This window comes from Echeneis naucrates, chromosome 10 (assembly GCF_900963305.1).
Source record: "Echeneis naucrates chromosome 10, fEcheNa1.1, whole genome shotgun sequence".
Lineage (NCBI taxonomy): Eukaryota > Metazoa > Chordata > Actinopteri > Carangiformes > Echeneidae > Echeneis > Echeneis naucrates.
This window is the reverse complement of record NC_042520.1, coordinates 14,627,577-14,646,936: the sequence shown is the minus strand read 5'-3', so window position 1 is coordinate 14,646,936 and position 19,360 is coordinate 14,627,577. Positions and strand designations below refer to the sequence as shown.

The 19,360-nt window shown below is 41.4% G+C and overlaps 1 protein-coding gene across 1 annotated transcript in view; it reads right to left on the bottom strand.

Moving 5' to 3' along the window:
* nexmifb (neurite extension and migration factor b) overlaps positions 1-19,360 on the bottom strand; it is a 43,843-nt gene that overhangs the window by 6,036 nt on the left and 18,447 nt on the right. Inside the window, exon 2 of the mRNA XM_029513093.1 lies at positions 2,690-2,820. Coding sequence (XP_029368953.1) covers positions 2,690-2,771 — 82 coding nt within the window. The 5' untranslated portion in view covers positions 2,772-2,820. The remainder of the gene's footprint in view (positions 1-2,689; positions 2,821-19,360) is intronic.

Here is a 19,360-nt window from a genome sequence, read left to right as displayed (position 1 = left end):
AAGCAAGGCCAAAGAAAGAAGGGAAATTACATAAAAGGGGACAAATGAACTACCTCACTTCCCCATGCTCCCATGCCACCTAATATCGCCAAAAGATTGTTCAGAATTGCTTTGAAACATTAAACTCATTTTGAGAAATGTGTTTCCTTGGGGTTCATAATCGATTAACAATCTATCCTATCCAATGTGTGCGTGGATGTGATTTTCTGGTGTGTGTGTGTGAGAGCGAGAGAAAGATAGCAAGAGTGTGTGTGCATGCATGGATGCATGTCTGTGTGATAGAGTGAGTATTGGCTTGGGGGTATAGTGTTATCGAGAGGCCATCTGTCTCCAGCTGGACCATTAGTTCTTCAGCTGTTCAGAATGTGCCACAGATCAGTCAGACAGACAGGTACACACACACACACACACACACACACAAGCTTACAAATATCACTGTAGCTGACAAATTGAGTTTGACATTGGAGGTCAAAAGGGGATCAGTAGCCTCATATTCACTGATATGATACAGTGTAACGTTAGTGTGCATCGAGACTGGCAAATGTAAACAAGATAAACATCCAAAATGCTCACTGCTGCCAGAATTCAATATCTAGCTTACAAAAAGAGCAGCTCATATCCTAATAAAAAACAAGCTTTGTGCACTCCGAGATCATTCTGACACAGTTGCAGTTTTATTACTCTGTTATTAGGAGAAGCGCTCCTTGAATAGAAGCTGAGGCTGGATGTGACACAGCTCATGCAAGCTGGCATTGACATTCACCACGGAACATATGGAAGAGCCCCGGCTGCTGGCAGGTGGCGGTGATCTTCTGATCCCAGCCTTGCCAATCCCAGCCATGCTAGACAGCGCAACCACCGCCAAACCAGCCCAGTCCAGTTACTCCAGATTCTCCCCCCTCACTTTCTCGCCATTGCAATTCAGGGCTTTATCCACCTGAGGTAAGGCCGAGCTAGCATTTGCCAGCATTTGCTCTTTGGAGAGACAAGCCCGTAGAGAGAGAGAGACATGGTAATGAACATGAGGAGAGAAACAAGTTGGCGTCTGTGGCTTCATCTATTAGTGTGTCAGATGCCACACATGCACTAACAGTCACACATAGACACATATGTACATCTTTTCCCCTCATTCCATAAACACTTTATTAACAATACAAATAAATTTCAATGTAATTAATATGATTAAGGGAATTATTATGATTTAATTCGTACAGCAAGTGCATTACAGTGCAAATGAAAATAGCTTTCTCCTTTTAATGGCCCTTTAAAATCATTCCACAGTCCCATCCCCCCGTTCCACCTCATCTTTCTCTCTTTTCTGCTCACTCTCTCCTTCCCTTCCAGCTTCGCTGCTCCTTATTCCTGTTATGTGTAGGCTTTTACAGCAGTAAAATGCCGAGTTAGCCGTTCTGCAGCTCAGCCACCTGGGGCGTTCTCTCATCCAGCTGGTAGGCCAGCCACACAAGCCGCTTTGCTACCTTTTGCTCCATCTCCACTAAATGACATTTTGTGAATGGTGGGGGGAAATCAATCCAGCCAGTACAGGATGTTCATAACAAGTGGTGAGTAACTGCAGCATGATTCATGGCCATCCTCCTAAGAGAGCTGCCCTACTCCTGCTCAATGGAGCAGCTTTCACCCTTTCCTCTACTACTCTTTTCCGACTCTCATTCTCCATCCTTTCTCCCTCTCTTTCTCTCTCGTACTCTCAGTGCCTCTCTAGGAACACACTGGTGCTGGGGATAATCTGTATGATTCTCACAGTGGGAACCGGTCAGTCCCTTGTGAGTCTCACCTGAACTGAAACACTCAGATAAACCTCATCAAAGGATCAGTGATTCTTGGTAGAGGTAAACTATAGGGGGCAGTAGGTGGCAGCTAAACGTGTTCTGGAAAATGCAGAACAATAGTAGGGCTCTTGGTTCATTGAGGGGGACAGACTGTACCTCAAATATAATTGGATGAACTTGAATTAAGTTTTTATAAAGCAGCTACACGGTGTAAGAATTATAATGATGCTTGGCTCATAAGAATTCACAGATAGCCAGAGGGTGAAACCTAAACACAACAACTAAACAAATAAATATATAAAACCTTTTTTTTTTTATCCTGGAACCTTAAGTTTTCCATGCTAATGAATGTGAATGAGTGTGAAAGAATGAATGTCTTCTCATTTTTCACATTTGCACTGTTTTATGCCAAAAGGTAGATGTCATATTTCTGAGCTGTGGAAGCATCAAGCGAGAGAGGATTAACAATAGTTTATGTCGCTTTGTTCAATGTTTCTTTTCCCCTTTTCATTTAAAAAAGGCAGGATGTGTTTCACCTTCCACATATCTTGTCAAACAGCTTAAAATTGAGGGTGAAAAGGTAATTCAAGAAAGTGAGTTCCATGGTATGTAGTAATACTAATTGTCTTTTCAAAGTTTTCAACTTGCTGTGAGAGAAACTATTATCATTAAACCTTCATTTATTCTACCAAATACTTGATTATTCTCAGGAAGATTAAAATTTCTTCTAGCATTTCAACAACCAAGTTTCTCAAAATGTTAAAAGCAAATTTTCCAAAACTCAAAAGGCAAAATTAACATTTTCATTTTCATTGCTCAGTTTAACAATATTTCACAAATAGTAACTGAATATTGTTTACAAGTAATAAATAAATAAATAACTAGTGAGTAGTATTCACCTGTATTCTCCAGTATGTTTGCATTCTCAGGTTCTGAAGTCTTCACAATCAATGTGAGACTGTTGTCTGTTAACACATCCATCAATACGACCCAATGCTGCACCTCCTACGCATCATTTTGACTGTCCCACCTGTTGAAAGGGAAAGCCAGAGAGAAACAGAGAAGACAGAGAGAAATAGAAAGAGTACAGAGAGAATCAATAAAGGGTGACTGCCACATCTGAAATGCAGAATAACGTGAACAGCAAAATATCAGATTTCATCACACACAAAAAAAAGACTGGCACAAGAAACTAGCAAGCACACATGATAGAGACATCAAAGAAGCCCTCAGGGCACCAAACAATCAGGCAATTCTTCTCCATATCACAGATTTGTGTCTAAAATTAATTTAAACTTTGCCAACCAAGAAAGTACACAAAGAATCACTGCTGGGATCACTATGGCAACTGTATGTCATACTATCCTATTTTAAGCTTCATTTAACATTTATAGCAGAGTTGTTAACCTATGCGAACCTTACATAGGCGGCTCTGAGCATATTTGTTTATTGTAATTAGCTGACTCTCTCTCTTATGTATGCCTCAGCATCAAGAAAACCAGCCCACCTCAGAGAGGAGAGACTAAAGAGATGTGACTGAGGTGGTGATGGGCAAACAGTGAGCGCTAACAATACTTTATACTGTAGCAAGAAATTGCAAGAGTGGGGGTGGGGATGGCTGAGTATATTTGTGGCTACACACAATATAATACAAAACAATACCTTAAAGGTGAAAAGACAGAAGAGAGGATGAAGTTTGTCAGCCTCTTGAAATTGGGTGGGGTGGAACGGAGAAGAAAAAGCATGTTAATAATCTAAAAAGAATAATGACAGCACAAGAGACTATGGACCAGTAAATGATGAGCGTTTGATGCTGTGGCCTCCTGCCTGGTTATATTGTATTTTTTCCAGTTGCTGCAGTCCTCCTCTAGAGGAGTGGTGCTGCAGGATGACAAATGAGCCAGGGGAGGGGATCTAATAACATGATCTCCTTGTGGTGTGAAAAGGGTGGCTGGGAGATTAAGACAGACGGCAGACAATAAGACAAAGGTACTGTGCAGCTGACTACAAACAACTGCCATCTCTTTCATCCTATTGCTTCTAAATGTCATTAGCTGTTCACTGACCTGAGCAGCGCAGTTACCTGAAGGGAACCCCCACTTCAGCTTATACTAGCAGACACACCGGCTCAGTGGGTAATTACTTCATGAGCCATCACATTTGCTCATGTGTGCAGCAGGTACAGGGACCCCGTAGGTCAACCCAGCCAGAACATTTGTCTCTTCATGGAGAAGTGCTATTACTGCTTAAGCTGAAGCTCAGCCAAAAGAAGGTTTTGACAGCAAATCAAAGCAAATAAATGCATCTTCTTTAACAAAGTGAAAAACAAAATGAATTGGAACTACTTAGCCCCTCCTGTACTGTCTGACCCACATCAACTAAGCCTAGCCCTATCAATGCAACAATCTCATGAACATTAAAAAAGGGAAGTCACAGAAGAAGTTTATTTTAAATAGGCTCTAGCCACCATGCAGCCTGTCTCTGAGTTGCAGTAACACAACATACAGCTGTGATGCTGGTCAGGCTACTTGCCAGAGTGCAGCACCTAGAGCTGCTTGTGAATGTGTAGCAAGGTCTCTACAAGTGTGTGTGTGTGTGTCTGTGTGTGTGTGTGTGTGTGTTTATGCACAATTCCTTGTGTGTTAGACAAAGCCCCAAGGCCAAGGATCCACAGCATCAGCATCCACTGGCAGAGGCTGCACATACAATAACACAAGGAGAGAAACAGAGAGAGAGAGAGAGACCCGGAGACAACACTCCCAACAACCCTTCTGGTAGAGCAGCTTCAGCGCCTCAGATGTGTTTATTTTCCACATTATTCATGATTCTCCTGTATGCTCCCTCTCTCTCCCTCCCCCTACCATCTCCACCACTCTGTCAAGACCTGACGAGAGGCCATTTCAATAATGAAGATGGACTAACTGCAATACGGAGTGCACATAAATTGGAGCTACAGCCAACAAGCATGTCCAATTTGCCAAGCGGTTAAGTCTGATGTCTGGGTGCAGCTTTAAGAGAGCGCCACGGCTACTGTCAACAGGTTTGAGCCAACCTGATTCATCCATCCACGTCATTAATACTTCACAGAGGGCACAACCATTTAACTCTGCAGTAGGAAACCGCTCTTTAAACACCACACATTAGGACACATAATAACTGTGCACTCATTTCTTGAGCATTCAGCAGCTGCAGGAAAATGGCTAGTGCTTCTGACCTCTCCATTGTTCTTGCGTGTGCGCCAGGGTTTTTGCATTGTGCAAAACAGAAATAGAGACAAAGAGCAGAAAGTAGGGAAAGCCACAGAGCATGATTAGGATTTGATTTATTCTTTTAAACCCTCCTCCACCTCCTCCACACACCATGTGTTAATGTGCAAGCTGGATAACAAGATAAGAACATGTTTACTTGTGCTATATAGAACTTATCAGCACCAAAATCAAGATCCTGCAAGCCTCTTCCCGTCTGCTTGTTTCAATGCATTTCTCCCTGATTTCATTGCATTCTCTCCAATGAAGCAGCAACAAGAGGAATGGCTGCAGTAGGATTGTGTATAATTGCCAAAAATACGAAGCAATATCCCACAGCAGTAGTACATGTCAGTACAAAGGGCTCGTTGTATCAACAAAGGGAGAGAGTCAGAGGCCAAGGAATAGATCCCCAACAGAGGAGCTCTCAAAGAGGGCACAGCGCCACAGGGAACACTGATCCAAACGGACAGCACTGAAATGGCGACTCCTCTTTTCAGCAAAGGTATACGGTTTCAGAACAGGTTCACCGGCTGGCTGCAGACAGGCTAAGTAACCTGCTTCACACGCAACTCACAGTAATACTCTCAAGTTTGAGATCTTGCAGCAGTATGCAGTTTTATAGAGAAAAGCAAAAATCCAGTAAAGGTACACGGTAAAAAGCAGATGTGCAGGTTAAAAATTGTACTCAAAGACACAAAGTTCCTCTAACAAGGCAGAAGTTTTATATCTGGGAAAAAACTAAATTCATTGAAAACGGACGTGTGGGAGTGTCTGTAGTGAGCATGTAGGCTCCTTTTTTATATGCGTAGACTCTTAAACACAGAGTACATTTTTTCACATGTCCAGGTCTCTGAACCTGCTGTCCAACTGTTGACTGTTGTGACGAGGACAACTACTCATCAAAACCCAGAGACAAGCTGCTGATTTTCCTTACTGAGGGAGAACGTGCAAACTCCACACAAACGGGCTTCTGTTGTGAGATCAGGTGACCTTGCTACCTCTGTCCTCTACCAAGTCGCAGGTGGACTGCCGATCCTGCATAGTCCTCTCCAGTTAATGTCTCTGTTCCTTTTGTTTCAGATGAGGCTGTGACTCTCCCTCCCGTTGCCGTGTCTCTCTGTCACATACAAGAGAATTGTTCTGTCAAAGGTCACATTTATCCTCACAACTGATATGTCAGAGCTCTCCAAGGGTCCTGACACACTAAGCCGATCTCAAAGAAGCAGCACTGCGAATGGCCATCAGATCAAACACTTTGCATCACCTCGCGTCAGTTTATCCACTACGCTAAACGCTTTGCTTGAACCCATTGAAAAGATCAGTTGTTTTTCTCCTTCAATATGCTATCACAATAAGGTATCTGTGAATACAGCAGAAGAACCAGACAGAATGCTACACATGGAAAAAGCTTAAAACTTCTTTAATGTGAAATCTTATCAATCAACTTGTGGAGCTGAAATGCTTTTAGCAAACAGTTGCATATTCATATCTCAAGCAGATACACACCAAGGGTAATATTTGTTTATTTTTGCTCTGTTTTGTTCTCTTTCTGACCCTTCTGCTGATTAATGCTCCACCAGCTATTCACTTTGACCTGACCACTTTCACTTTGACACTGTTTGATGCTGGGCAGGTAGCATACAGTGCAGTTTTTAGAGTTTTTTTTTTTTTTCTTTGCTGAATATAGACCTGCCTGCTGGATCGGGGAAACAGCAGAGACGAGGTTGTGAGACTGAATCAAAACATTAAAGATGCAGCCGCAAAACAAAAACAAGTTAATAAAGACTAGTGTATAAACTGCATGGAGGTGAGGGGAAATACAGAGTAGATTCATCATCATCACACACCCCTTTCAATTGACAAGTATTTCTTTATTCATTGTTTATACACAAATATTGATTATAGCAGCTTTAAATTTTTGTTTTCTAATTACAGTTTGCTCAGACACATAATCAATAATTTGCAATGGAATTAAATACAATTCCACCAACACAAAACAATGACTATAAATGAACAAAAATATTATATTGTATTATTTATAACCCTCTTTGTAATCCAGACACATTACAGAATCAGATGTAGAACAGAGCAACGCAGCAGCTACTGAATCTGGTGGCTTAGTGCGTCAGGCCATGACAAATCTACAGTACGGGGTGTAGGTGTCCTGAATCATGCCTGTTTTTTTTTTGTTTTTGTTTTTGTTTTTGTTTTTGTTTTAGTTGCCTCTCACCACAAAGCTTCAGTTGGATTACTGTCATGAAGATTGTTTGTCGGGTAATATCTGCGCCGAAGACAAATCTCAATGATTTTTTCTGCGACACATGTAGAGGGTGGGTGAGAAAAAAATCCCACTGTCTTGTCTTAATTCAGCTGTGCCAATTACATATGTCTCTGCCACCGGACGGCTTCTCTTCCAGGTGTTTGGTGCTGTATTTGATCAGACATCCAAACCTAAAAACCCCAGACATGGCCACGGCGATGGCAAAGATACAGTATCTGCTTGAGATAATCATCACCAATCACAGGCAGCTGAAGAGATCAGGAAGCGCCTGAGAGGTAGAGATTCAGTATGAATCAGGATTATAGAGCTGGATCTTTATCAGCACAGCACAACCTGCAGGGCCAGACCTGGACAATTGTGGCCACTCTTACCTCTAAGGGGTCTACCTGACTGAGAATAAAGGCGCAGATATGTAAGAATGTCACATTTTCTCTGGAGACTGCTCAGCCCATTCGTTTTTTTTTCTCCTCTTAATGAGATTGCAGGACTGCTGAGATATAGCGTGTGAGTGACACTTCTAGCAGGATTTAATCCTAGCTCAATATGTGGCTTCAGACAAAAGTGGATTTTAACTCTCTCATTTACTTTTAGCCTAAATTGCCTGAAATTTTAAGCTTAAAAGACCATTTCACATGGGAGCAATTCATTTGTGGAAGTCTTGTTGTGGCTATTGAACGAATAATAATAGTAAATATACACAATGCAAATATAGAATTTAGTTAATGTAATAACAAGAAAACAACCACAAAATGTTTATTTCCAAGGTAATAAAGGCTCAACCTCGATAATTCTATAGCACCTATGACTAAAGCCTATAAGAAAATTGAGATTGTAACCAAACTAAAATCCAGCTGTGATTGCTTTGAGGTTCTTTTACAGATACAGGTTGTTAAGTATTTTAAGGTAATATTTCCAAGTGCTAATTGGAATTTGCTATAACCTAATGTTAACTTAAGTTGCACCAGAAAGTCAAAGTTAGCCTCAGGGTGGACATAAAAACATGAACTCCTGTAAAATACGAGCCAACACAACACAGATTTCCGGAGAAAAGATTTCCTTTGCTATGCATACGATGCTGGAGACGTCTGTGGGGTTGACTACGTAATATAGTTCCATTTTCATTTAATTCTATCCACCCTGCATGAAATATTTGAACATTTTATTGTTTTGTATTGTATTTGTCTTTTATCCCACCCATTTATACAGTTACCACTGCATTAAAATTAATGATTTTATAATGCTATTCAGGTTTTCGTGTCATTGTGCCAATCATTATGTATTTTAATGGAGGAAAGTCATACATGGTAGTCTTTAAATTTTTGGGTTTGTTGTCTATTGAATATTTAACTCAATTTCCATTGCATACTGAATTTCTTCTTAATATAAGTATTATAATACATATTAATATATGATTTATTATTCTCAAAGTTAGCTTTACATGTACAATATTTGATGAATAATAATCTACTTAATTAGGGTTTGTATCCAGTGCCAAAAACAAGCACAGTGTATGCATGTAACCTTTGCAATGGCTATATTTTAACTTATATTAATTATGTCTTTTTTTATGCTTATTATTTGCATAACCTGAGCATTTCAACAATGAAAAGAATAAAGAGAGGACAGTTAAGAGATAAGGAGAGGAGAGAAATATGTGGAGATAGGAGCAAGTGTGAAGAGAGATCAGGGCATGCCTCCAGAGTCTGCTGCTGCATGTTTGTACAGTACTGGTTCATTCATACATATACCAATCATCAGTCAAAACAAAGCTCTCACTCAATATATACATATAAAAAAAAGCGATGGAGTCTAAATGTGGATGGGGCCCTGCCACCAAAGAAGAATGGCAATAAGGCAGTCAGTAGGCAAGGTGTTAAAAGTTGATTAGGTTGTTAAAGGTCACATAGTCAGGCCTCATCAGCTGTCCCACCGGAGCACAAGCAGCAGCACACAGCTGCTAATGAGACAGAGTCAATGCCCTCTTCAGTAACATATGGATATATCCTGCTACCATGTACAGCAATCTCCTTACGGTACATGAGAGTACACACCAGTAACCAGTTAATGTGATGACATTAACAAAAGCACATTTCAAAGTCTGAGGCTAATATAACCAGGCCTGCACAAGAACACACAGAAAAGAGGAAAACCAGATGAGGCATGTGAAAGGAAATTATTTGATCACAGAAATTGGAAATGCACTGCAGGTTTATCGCACATTCACATAAACACACATACACAGACTGACACACCATAAACTTTTGCATCAAAGATTCATTTGCTCATTTAAACAGATCTATGTTTGGTCCACCCACTGCTCGTGAAGGGTCAGCCTTATGAAGCGATTGCGTATTTAATGAGGCTCTGAATACAAGCAGCACCACACACAAGTTCACACACGCATTCACACGCACACACACACACACACATACATACACTTGCCCGTACACACTCACTTCATACACAGTGCTCCCACTCGATACAGTTAAAAAGATGCTGATGTATGACTAAGTGCTGATAAATACAGAAGATGCAGCCACCCCCCAGTTACTCTGTGCCAAAACTACTGATCATGACCAATCCTATGAACTCCTGACTGAAAGCTACACAGGTCTGCAGTACATGCACCAAGCAATTTTACTGCAATCATGGAAAAAAAAAAAAAACAAGATCAGCCATCAGAGATGCAATTATCATTTTCCAACAGGTGCATTTATCAGATCTACGGTTGGTTTCCTTTGCTGAATCTAAATCTGACCAGGAAGGGCTGGGGGCCATAAGAGCGCAGTGATCAGTGCTAATGCAGTGACATAATGTCCTGTAGGTTTACATGCTTGCAAAGGCACTCTGTCAATGCCTGTTTCTCCCACAACAATGCACGACGCATTACAGGTTGAAGTGATCAATATTTTTTTATTACCACCACTTTGTTCTACCTCGCTCACATACGCTTCAGAATAATTGACATTTATGCAATTTAGGACCACTGCCTTTCTTTTCTTCTTGTGTGTGGTGATAACTATAAATGAACATATGGCAGCGTTTGGCTCTGTGCTTGGCTGTTGATCTTTGTGTGTTTCTGTTTTCATTAAATGCCGTGCATATACTGTGTGTGTGTTGTTGGTGGAAGAACTTGAAGTTAGAGTCACTCAAAATGAGAAGCCCTTGAATGTGAGGCTGGATCACAGGGAAAGGGCATAAGAACAAGACGTGATGGTGGTCGCTATGGTGCCTGCTTCCAAGGTACCCTAATCACAGCTGAGAAAAGAAAGAGCACATGTGACCACACAGCCATACTGTATTCATTTTAATTCAACCACCGAAGGTAAAGTCCTGCCTAGGGCGGTGATGCTGGAAAAACAGCAAAATCACACTCGATATCAGTGTTGGCTACAACTGCTATCAATGGCTAATCAATGGAGCAGTGCACCTATGGGAGACATGTTCCATTAAGTTTGTGGGTCAATGTGTTTGCCAGCAGATAGCACTGGTTTATTTTCCCTAACGCCTGTCCCCAACCCTATACCCCACATGCTTGATTAGCTGCCCTGCTTGACTCCATTGATGTGTATTAGAGTCACCCGTGGAGCCTTATCAGCCAGGGACTCTTAGGATGAAAACATACGACCTCTGCCCCCTGACCCAGGGTGACCCCCAGCTAATTAGCTGTGTGGGTTTACCAAATATCTGCTCCGATTGCACCATTACTCTACTGTCTAAAATACTGAATTCCATTCAAAACACAGACACAAACAGTATTACTGTGTTATGACGCAGGGGTGGGCTAAATATCAAGTCAGATTAAAAAAAAAAAAAAAAAAAAAAAAAAGCAGACAAATACTGCAGCCAAGTTTCAACTATTCAGTATGTTACAGTATTGGCTGGTTTAAAGTAACTGTGAGAATGTGGGTTTAATTATTACATCAGTGGTCATTCGTCCTTCTTTCATCAGCAGAAAGCTCTTTTGTCAGCACGCACATGTCATCCCTTCACACACGGACAAACAGAATGTGAGAACACTCACGAAACACAAGAACTAGTAATTAATGAAATGACCTCTGAATGCAGCACCTACAGCAGCCACCTCTCATCACAGCTACACACACAGACACAGACCCCCCCCCCCCCCCCCCCCCCCCCAAACAGACACACAGGCGCACACACCAGAATGGCACGGCTGTCTGTAGCTGCTGGAACCTGCCAATTATTCTGTACTTTACTGGACCCTCGCTCCATCGGAGGTGTGATTGGAATAACAACCATCCTCTGAACAACGCAATTCTCCATTCCCTGTGGAGCAGCATTGAACCAGCAGGGAAGAAGGAAGGGAGCACGACGAGATTGTAGGAAGCGGATGTATAAGAGACGGAGGAAGTGGAGAGGGAAAGAAGGCAAAAAGCTCAGGATTACACGATGTGAGGGAGAAGAAGGGGAGGAGAGGGGAAGAAGTCAGAGCTGGGGCTCCTTGGCAACATGCAGAGGCAGAGGCAATGTGAGAGTGAGTGGTGCCTGAGTGACACTCACTCTCATATCCCCCCCTCTGGGGAAATAACCCCCTTAATCCAGCATGCTCTTTCAGATAGACAAGATCCCCCTTCTACTCCCAGCAAGGATATGTGACGCTCCCCCTTGTGATTCAAATACCAGAGATGAGGGCTGGAAATCGAATAGACAACAATGTGACGTGGCACAGTGAGAGAAAGACATCAATGTCCTTGTCTCCTCCTCTCTGGCAGCTGACTTGCTGCCACAGATGAAGGTACAAAGTCATTGGTTCACACCAAAGGAGGTGGCCTGCCATTGGCTCATTTGTTGGGAGGTGGCAAAACAGTGGTAGTAAGAGCCACAATAATAGATTGCCAGGTACCTTTTACAACCAGTGTCTTTTTTCCTCAGGAGAAAAAAAAAACCTCTCATTTGAACTTTTTTTTTTTTTCACATAAAAATTTGTATTTATGTTATGATACATTGTGCTCTTTGGTTTTAGCCTATTCGCCCACTAAATTCTTTGAGCTATTTTAATGCCTTGTCTCTCTTAGTTATGCGCTGTTTCATAAGCATACACAATGTGACAGTGTTAATTAACAGTTCACAGCAAAGGATGGACCAGGGAATCAGTAAAGTCAAGGCGGGCCCAGTCGCAGCAGGATCCACCAACCACGCAGCCTTTTCAATGTGAACCGAGGGAGGTCTTTTTCTCTCCATACTGGTAAATCACTCCACAGCCACCCTGCTTGGTGCACAGAGCAAACTGCAGAGCTAGGCCGACACAGTGTGATATTATATTAGCATTACAAAGGCTTTCCCACCATCTGTGACACACAGTGGAGAAAAAAAAATCACTTTTCTGTGTCCAAGCCCTGAGTGCTGATGTTTCCATAGGTTTCTGTGAGGAAGGGAGTGTGGCTGTGGATGACAAACAAAACACACAATCTATTGCAGCTTCTCTGACACACATGATTCACCTCCACTACAGTATATACAGTACACATCTCATGCTCAAAGCCCTGTGGTTTTTCTAAGTCTTTTAACTTCAGCTCAGAGTTAACAAATATGGCTATTACCAGCGATTATAAACCAACTAATGTAACAATACTGTACTTCTGCACTGTACTGTATTTCTACCCTGATTTCTAGCATAGACCATCATAAATAAACTCATGAAGTCCTATCCTCCTGTTCTACAGTGAAAGCAGACAGAGTTCTGTGCTTCACTCAGCGGCCTAAGGGAATGAATAGACTTGGCTCATCCACACAACTCTCCTTGCTTTCCACTGTAGCCTGTTGTCACTAGCCCCTGGTCGTAAGCCAGTCGCCTACTTGGCAGGGAGAGGTGCTGTACAAAGCAACTGGCAGGTCTGGTAAATAATGCTGATGGAGTGTGATAGAGAGAGAAGCATCTCCTTTATTCTGCATAGCTACTCTATCTGTTTCAGCGGGTGAGAGGAGAGAGGAGAGACAAATGCCGCCTGCTTTTTTTTTTTTTTTCCAATCTATTCCACTGAAGAAGCAGGGAAAAAAACCTGACCTACCTAGCTCCTCTTTGTGTTATCTTTCATGATGTTTGCCAGCTTAAGAAAAACCACTAGCCCTTAGCCAATGGCTTACCAGAATACCCAGCACTGCAGGAGCAGACAACCTGCCAACAGCTGGGATTTACAGTCGAAACTTCATGCATACAATTACACAGATGAAGGAGGGACAAGTGGACAATAGCAATGTAGCGTTGAGGGGAAACACTCATCCAAGCAATCATGCAAAGCCCTCTACTTAGTCAGTGAAACAGGAAAGAGGGAGAGTGAAAGAGAGATGTGATTATTACACACTGTATGACTGACTTCATAGTTCAAGTTTCAGCTTCAACTCAGAAAAATGATCACCCTCCTGTGGGAATGCATATTCTTCAACAATGCAGTCTGGATTGCAGGTACATAAATGAAAAAGGAACTTTAAAGTCTAGTTGCTGTTTAAAAAAGCTCTACACTTTGCTTATGTGATTTTAAGCATGCTGGAGTTTTTCAGGGCTGAAGCAGGACCAAAAACAGACCATTGTTCATTAGTCCCCTTTCACTAAATGTCCCTGTGACTATTGGTATCTCCTGTGTAAAGCCATGCAGAAAATACACAGCTTATCTGGGGATTTGTCTAATAGTCCACAGATTCAGCTTCAGGCAAAAGATGTACGAACACTTATCAGTGGAAAGAAAAAGCCAATAAATGACGACTCATGATCCCCTATAAAGGCTCTGTGACAACAGGCAATTCATATGTTGAATGAATACACTGGGACTCTGTCATCTGATGTGGATATTAACTGTGAATATTACTGCACATAAAGCCTGTATATTGCTCAGTGGCAGTATACAGAATCCCTCTCATCCCTGGGGAAGTGTAAAGGGTCAATGGGGTTTCCAGCCTGGTGTAATATTCCTGTCACTGAGCCTCATCCTGAAAACACCTGTAGATGTATTCAGCATCCTCCCTTTCACTAAGTGTAATATTGCATTAGCATATGGTTCACAATATCCAGCCTGGCAAGGCAGTCATGAAGACAGCCTGAGAGTGAGAGTGAAGGTAGCAGGGTTAGCTCTCTTGTCAAAACCAATATCCACCTCTTGAAGACTGGACTGGGGAGAGGCAGCCAAAATCATCTGCATAAAGGAGAGGCACTAAAATCACCTCTCATAAAATACGACAGGGGAGCCAGCTCACACTGGTTAAAGCATGATGAAAGGAATGGAATCCAGCACAGCTCCCTGTCTGTGGATAATCAAACAACCCTGGCGCTAAAAGCATGGCATTCAAATTCAATTGTGAAAGCTACTGCTGTCTGAGAAAAGAAAAAGACGTGAGAGAAAAATACATTCCTGTTGTTTTGAACTCTGTGGGAGCTTAAAAGACGTGTTTTATAATGCCTCCCATTAGAGGTAAACACACAAACCTTAAAACCAGACAAATAGTTGTAACAGTAGAATTGGCATACACTGAATAAAAAAATTTTTAAAAAAGAAAGAAAAAATGCAACAATAATTGCGTGAAATGATGATTGATTGGCAATACAATGAAAACAATAAAGATTCATTAAAGTGCAGGCAGCAGCGTGATCTCATGATATCTTCAAGCTGGAACATGACAGCCACATCTAATCCCCAAGGAAATAGCAGTACATATTAACCAGTAGATGACAATATATCACATGGATTATCACAACATGTCAACATGCCTGTGATGTCCTTGATGCTACAAACCAAATCACCTTGTACAGCTGCTGTGTCAGAGAACAGACAAAGGAATAAAAAAAAAATAAAATAAATAAGCAAAATAAATGCACGACAGTAGCAACTTTTAAAGGCAGCTGGTTAATATATAGTATGTATATTTCTACAGATGTAGATACATATCTGAAAGTACAGTATATCTATAGGGTAATGTAACATCAGCACACATTAAAGAGCTGCACACGTTCACTGATACAACAGCAGGCTTTTACACTTGGACTGCAATGTAGCGGTGCAGCAAAACAGCCGAGGCAACAGAGAGAGAGAGAGAGAGAGCGAGAGTATGAATGCCTTATTACAGTGTGCAAAGTGGAGCTGGGAGCTGGGAGGGAGAAGGGAATGTCTCAGTGACAGAGGCAGAGGCTGATGAAAGCCCTGCAGAGAGCAGTCGAAAGCGCAGACACATGACACAGCTCATAACTGCTCACCATCCAGAACAGGATCGCATTCATGTAGCCCTCTCCTTCATGTATATTTAAACACTCGCAAGTCCAGTTCAATTTCAGCTGAAAATGTTTGCTTCTTCAACACATATATAAGAAGAATCAGGGCGAGCCTCACATAGCAGTGAGCCACAGATGACCCCAAAATGGAAATATTTCTCTTGACGTCATTGTTTCATTTTAATAAACAGCAAAAATCGAGCAGGCTGTGGTGGCTCTGACACATTAAGGCTATGTGATCTTCACACATTGGTGTATCTTCAAGGCCCTCGCTGTGTTTGTGTATGGTTGTCAATGTGAGAAAGTGCGTGGGCGTACTTGACTATATCTTTGTGTAAAAGAAAAAGGGAATGACGTGATGATGAGGGTGACTGAGTGAGAGGAAGAGAAAGAATATGGACATGAGGTCTGGGAGTAAATTGGAGGCTGAGAAAACATGGTGGTTGAGACAGAGAGAGAGAGCGCGAAAGAGAAGCTGCATGCATGAGGTGGATGGGGGTGTCTTGTGTGACACCAGGGGGTTCCTAAGATTACACATGTACACACAATGTTCTGGAGCACAGGCCAAGGGCTGAATAGGAGTGTTGCTGTTTCTGCTTGCTGCAGCTCATTCAGTGCCTCCTTTTGCTCAGCACCCAGAGCAGCCATTCAGAGACGCTCCCCCAGCAGCAGCACACACAGACGCTCATATCCCAAATAACACAGATCCTGCAACATAACACTGTTGCTGATGAGTCCTTGGGAAAAAAAAAACAAAACTAAAAACACCCAGAGTAGAAAAAAAAAAAAAATTAAAGAAGAAGCCTCGTATTTTCCTTTAACGCGACATTATTTGTCATTAGCAGCAGGCCCTTCTGATCGCATTCCCAGCTGACTTTTCCTGTGGTTACATGTTTTTGTTATTACTACTATCTCTAATGTTAAAATGTAGGGCAGTAGGTAATTGCTCCTCCTTGGCCTCATTGTATTATAACCAAATTAAGGCACTGCTACAATTACCTCACCTGTCATGTAGACATCCAGGCTCATTCTCGTCAATTTACTGTAGAAATAATCCGATTAACCTGGATAACTTGCCAATCTTGTAAATTACTGTCACTTGTACAGATCTTAGTCTCACTTCTATTGCTGTTGTGATTCTGTACATGATCTTAAAGTGACTTTCTATACATGAGGACTGGCACGTGTATTGGCAGTTCTGTTTTGGGTTTTATTTGCTTGTTTTTCTGAGAAACACAGAAGAAAACCCTCAATTTACTGTCTCATAACGTCCAGCAATTCCTTGACCAAAGCTCATTGTCCCAAATAAAATTCTTGAGTAAACCTTACGATGTGGTGAAAAGTTTGAACTGATGAATAACCTTGGTTATTATGTGCGTGTAAATAGAGAAAATTTTCCTACTACTATTTGTATTTTGAAGAAATTCAGGAAATAGCAGCAGTGGTACGGTGTCAGACAGGTGCAACTGGGGTTGTGTCAGTTTGACAGTAATGTACTGTGTGGTGACAAAAAGACACAAATTCTGTGCAGTGTATTTTCAGGGAAGCAGCAGAAGGGGTGATAAAAATGTTTTATCTATGTTGCACTTGTAGAAACACTGCTGAAATATATCAAGCTGTTAATCTTTGTTAATTTCCTTTTATGAAACCTTTCATTCTTCTTTCTCCAACATCCATTTTGTTTACAATTTATCTGCCAAAAAGCTGTGGGAAAATGTTCACTGTTTCTTGAGCGCTGGCTCACTGACAGACATAAAAAAAAAAAAAAAAAAGAAAACGAAAAAAGAATGCTGCAAACTCATTACCCCAATGCAAATATCAACAGGTGAGAAAAAGTTGAAAACTACAGTAAAAAGGTCAAACAAAAAAACCTAACTAATTTCGTTGAAATGTTCAGTTGAAGCTTTATACAGTAAAAGTTTGGACACACTTTCCTATTAATTTGAATGAGAAGGTGTGTCCAAACTTTTGGCCTGTACTGTATGTCCCAATTGAGAATTGTATTTTGCACATTCCTTACTATTTTGGATTTGACCCCCTTTTTTTGTGTTTGTCAGTTTCCTAATTTACAAGCAAGTTTTTTTGCTTTTTCCTGTGACGTTTTGTGACACCTGTACTAGTTTATCTTCCCCAAAGCATCAATCTTAATATGTTGAAAGAAGTAACTGCATCATCAGCCGTGAGCTAGTGGATGAATAACGATGTCTATGGCGTTGTCAGTCACCTGTTATACTCAAAAATGGCAACTTACATTTTAAAGTTGCGTCTGGGAGGGGTTGTGTCAAATCAGACACAAAACATGGAGTTACAAACACAAACGCTATCATCAATTGCTTTGAAAAATAACAGATCCAGAGAAACGTCAGCACCCAGCTGTTAGCTTTACCCTGACTGACATCACAGGTCAGTGCTGAACAGAAAACATCAAGTCAGAGCTTTGATCAGTTAGCCTTAGCCCTGATGCCTAAAGCCCTTTTTGAGATCTTTTATTAAAGTGACTCATCTTCAGTGTGCAATATTGGTCACTATTCTGTCATTAAATCTTTTTTTGACCATTTTATTATGCTAACACACGGCTAAGGGCAATTTGGCATGAACTGGTGGATTGTTAGGGGAAGAACAAAAATGTTACCATGTTAACGGGCTTGCTTTCTTACAGGAAAAAGGTTCTATGAGTCAGCGAATGTTGTACTGTTAATGCCATTATGTAATTGTGTGTAAGTGTTGTTGATTTGCATTGTCACTATCTATGACTTGATCTGAGGAGTGGCTTCTGTAACCCTGCAGCCCTATAAGGAAATTAACACTCAAACAGGCAAAATATTAGGTATTTATATATATTAGTAATGACTGAATGCAGATTGGTTATAAATAATTTTACGTATCAAAAGTTACAAATGCATAATGCAAAATACATCATTATACATGGAAGGACATATCCTCTGTCTTCTGGTTTACATATTTTTAACAGGAAAAGCAAACCTGGGCTTTTCACAGGCCTTAAAGGAAAGTTATCATGTGCTTTTGAAAGAAATGAGAGGAGCTGATTTGATTGGGGGCAGAACGGCGGTGTAGTGTGGTTATTGCTGTTGCCCCACAATCAGATGGTCGCAGGTTCGGTGCCCTTTTGTGCAGAGTTTGCATGTTCTCCCTGTGTCTGTGTGGGTTTCCTCCGGGTTGGATGGTTTCCTGCCACCATCCAAAGACATCATGTTTTGGTTAATTGGTGACTCTAAATTGTCTGTAGGTCTGAGTGAGTGTGAGTGGTTGTTGGTCTCTGTCTGTCTCTGTGTGTTGGCCCTGTGATGGACAGGTAACCTGTCCAGGGTGACCCCGCCCTCGCCAGGAGTGAGCTGGGATCGGCTCCAGCACCCCATGACCCAGAAACGGAAAAGCGGTAGAAGATGGATTGATGGATGGATAAATTGATTGGCTTTTACTGAAACTACATCACTTATCACTTATTTCTAACACCAATGTATTCATCCTGTGGCAGTCCCTCTTCTTCAGACTGTGCAGTACTGGCCTCTGGTCACTAATGCTGTTAATATATTTGGGCCACATCCATAGACAGGCTTGCAGGGATGAATGTAGAGATTTCAGCACTCCTAGTTAGGTGTCTTTATGTTGTAGAGATGCTTGATTGTATGTTACAGTCGTTGGCATTTTCCATCTGCTGTGATGGACAGAAGAACCTCATAGACTGTGCTGACCTGTCATTCATCATTAATATTTATGAGAAATTGAAGAGAAAAGGCATCCATAATAATATCACACAAAACATTGGTGACCCTCAATTTAGTGTTTCAAAGCAGGAAAC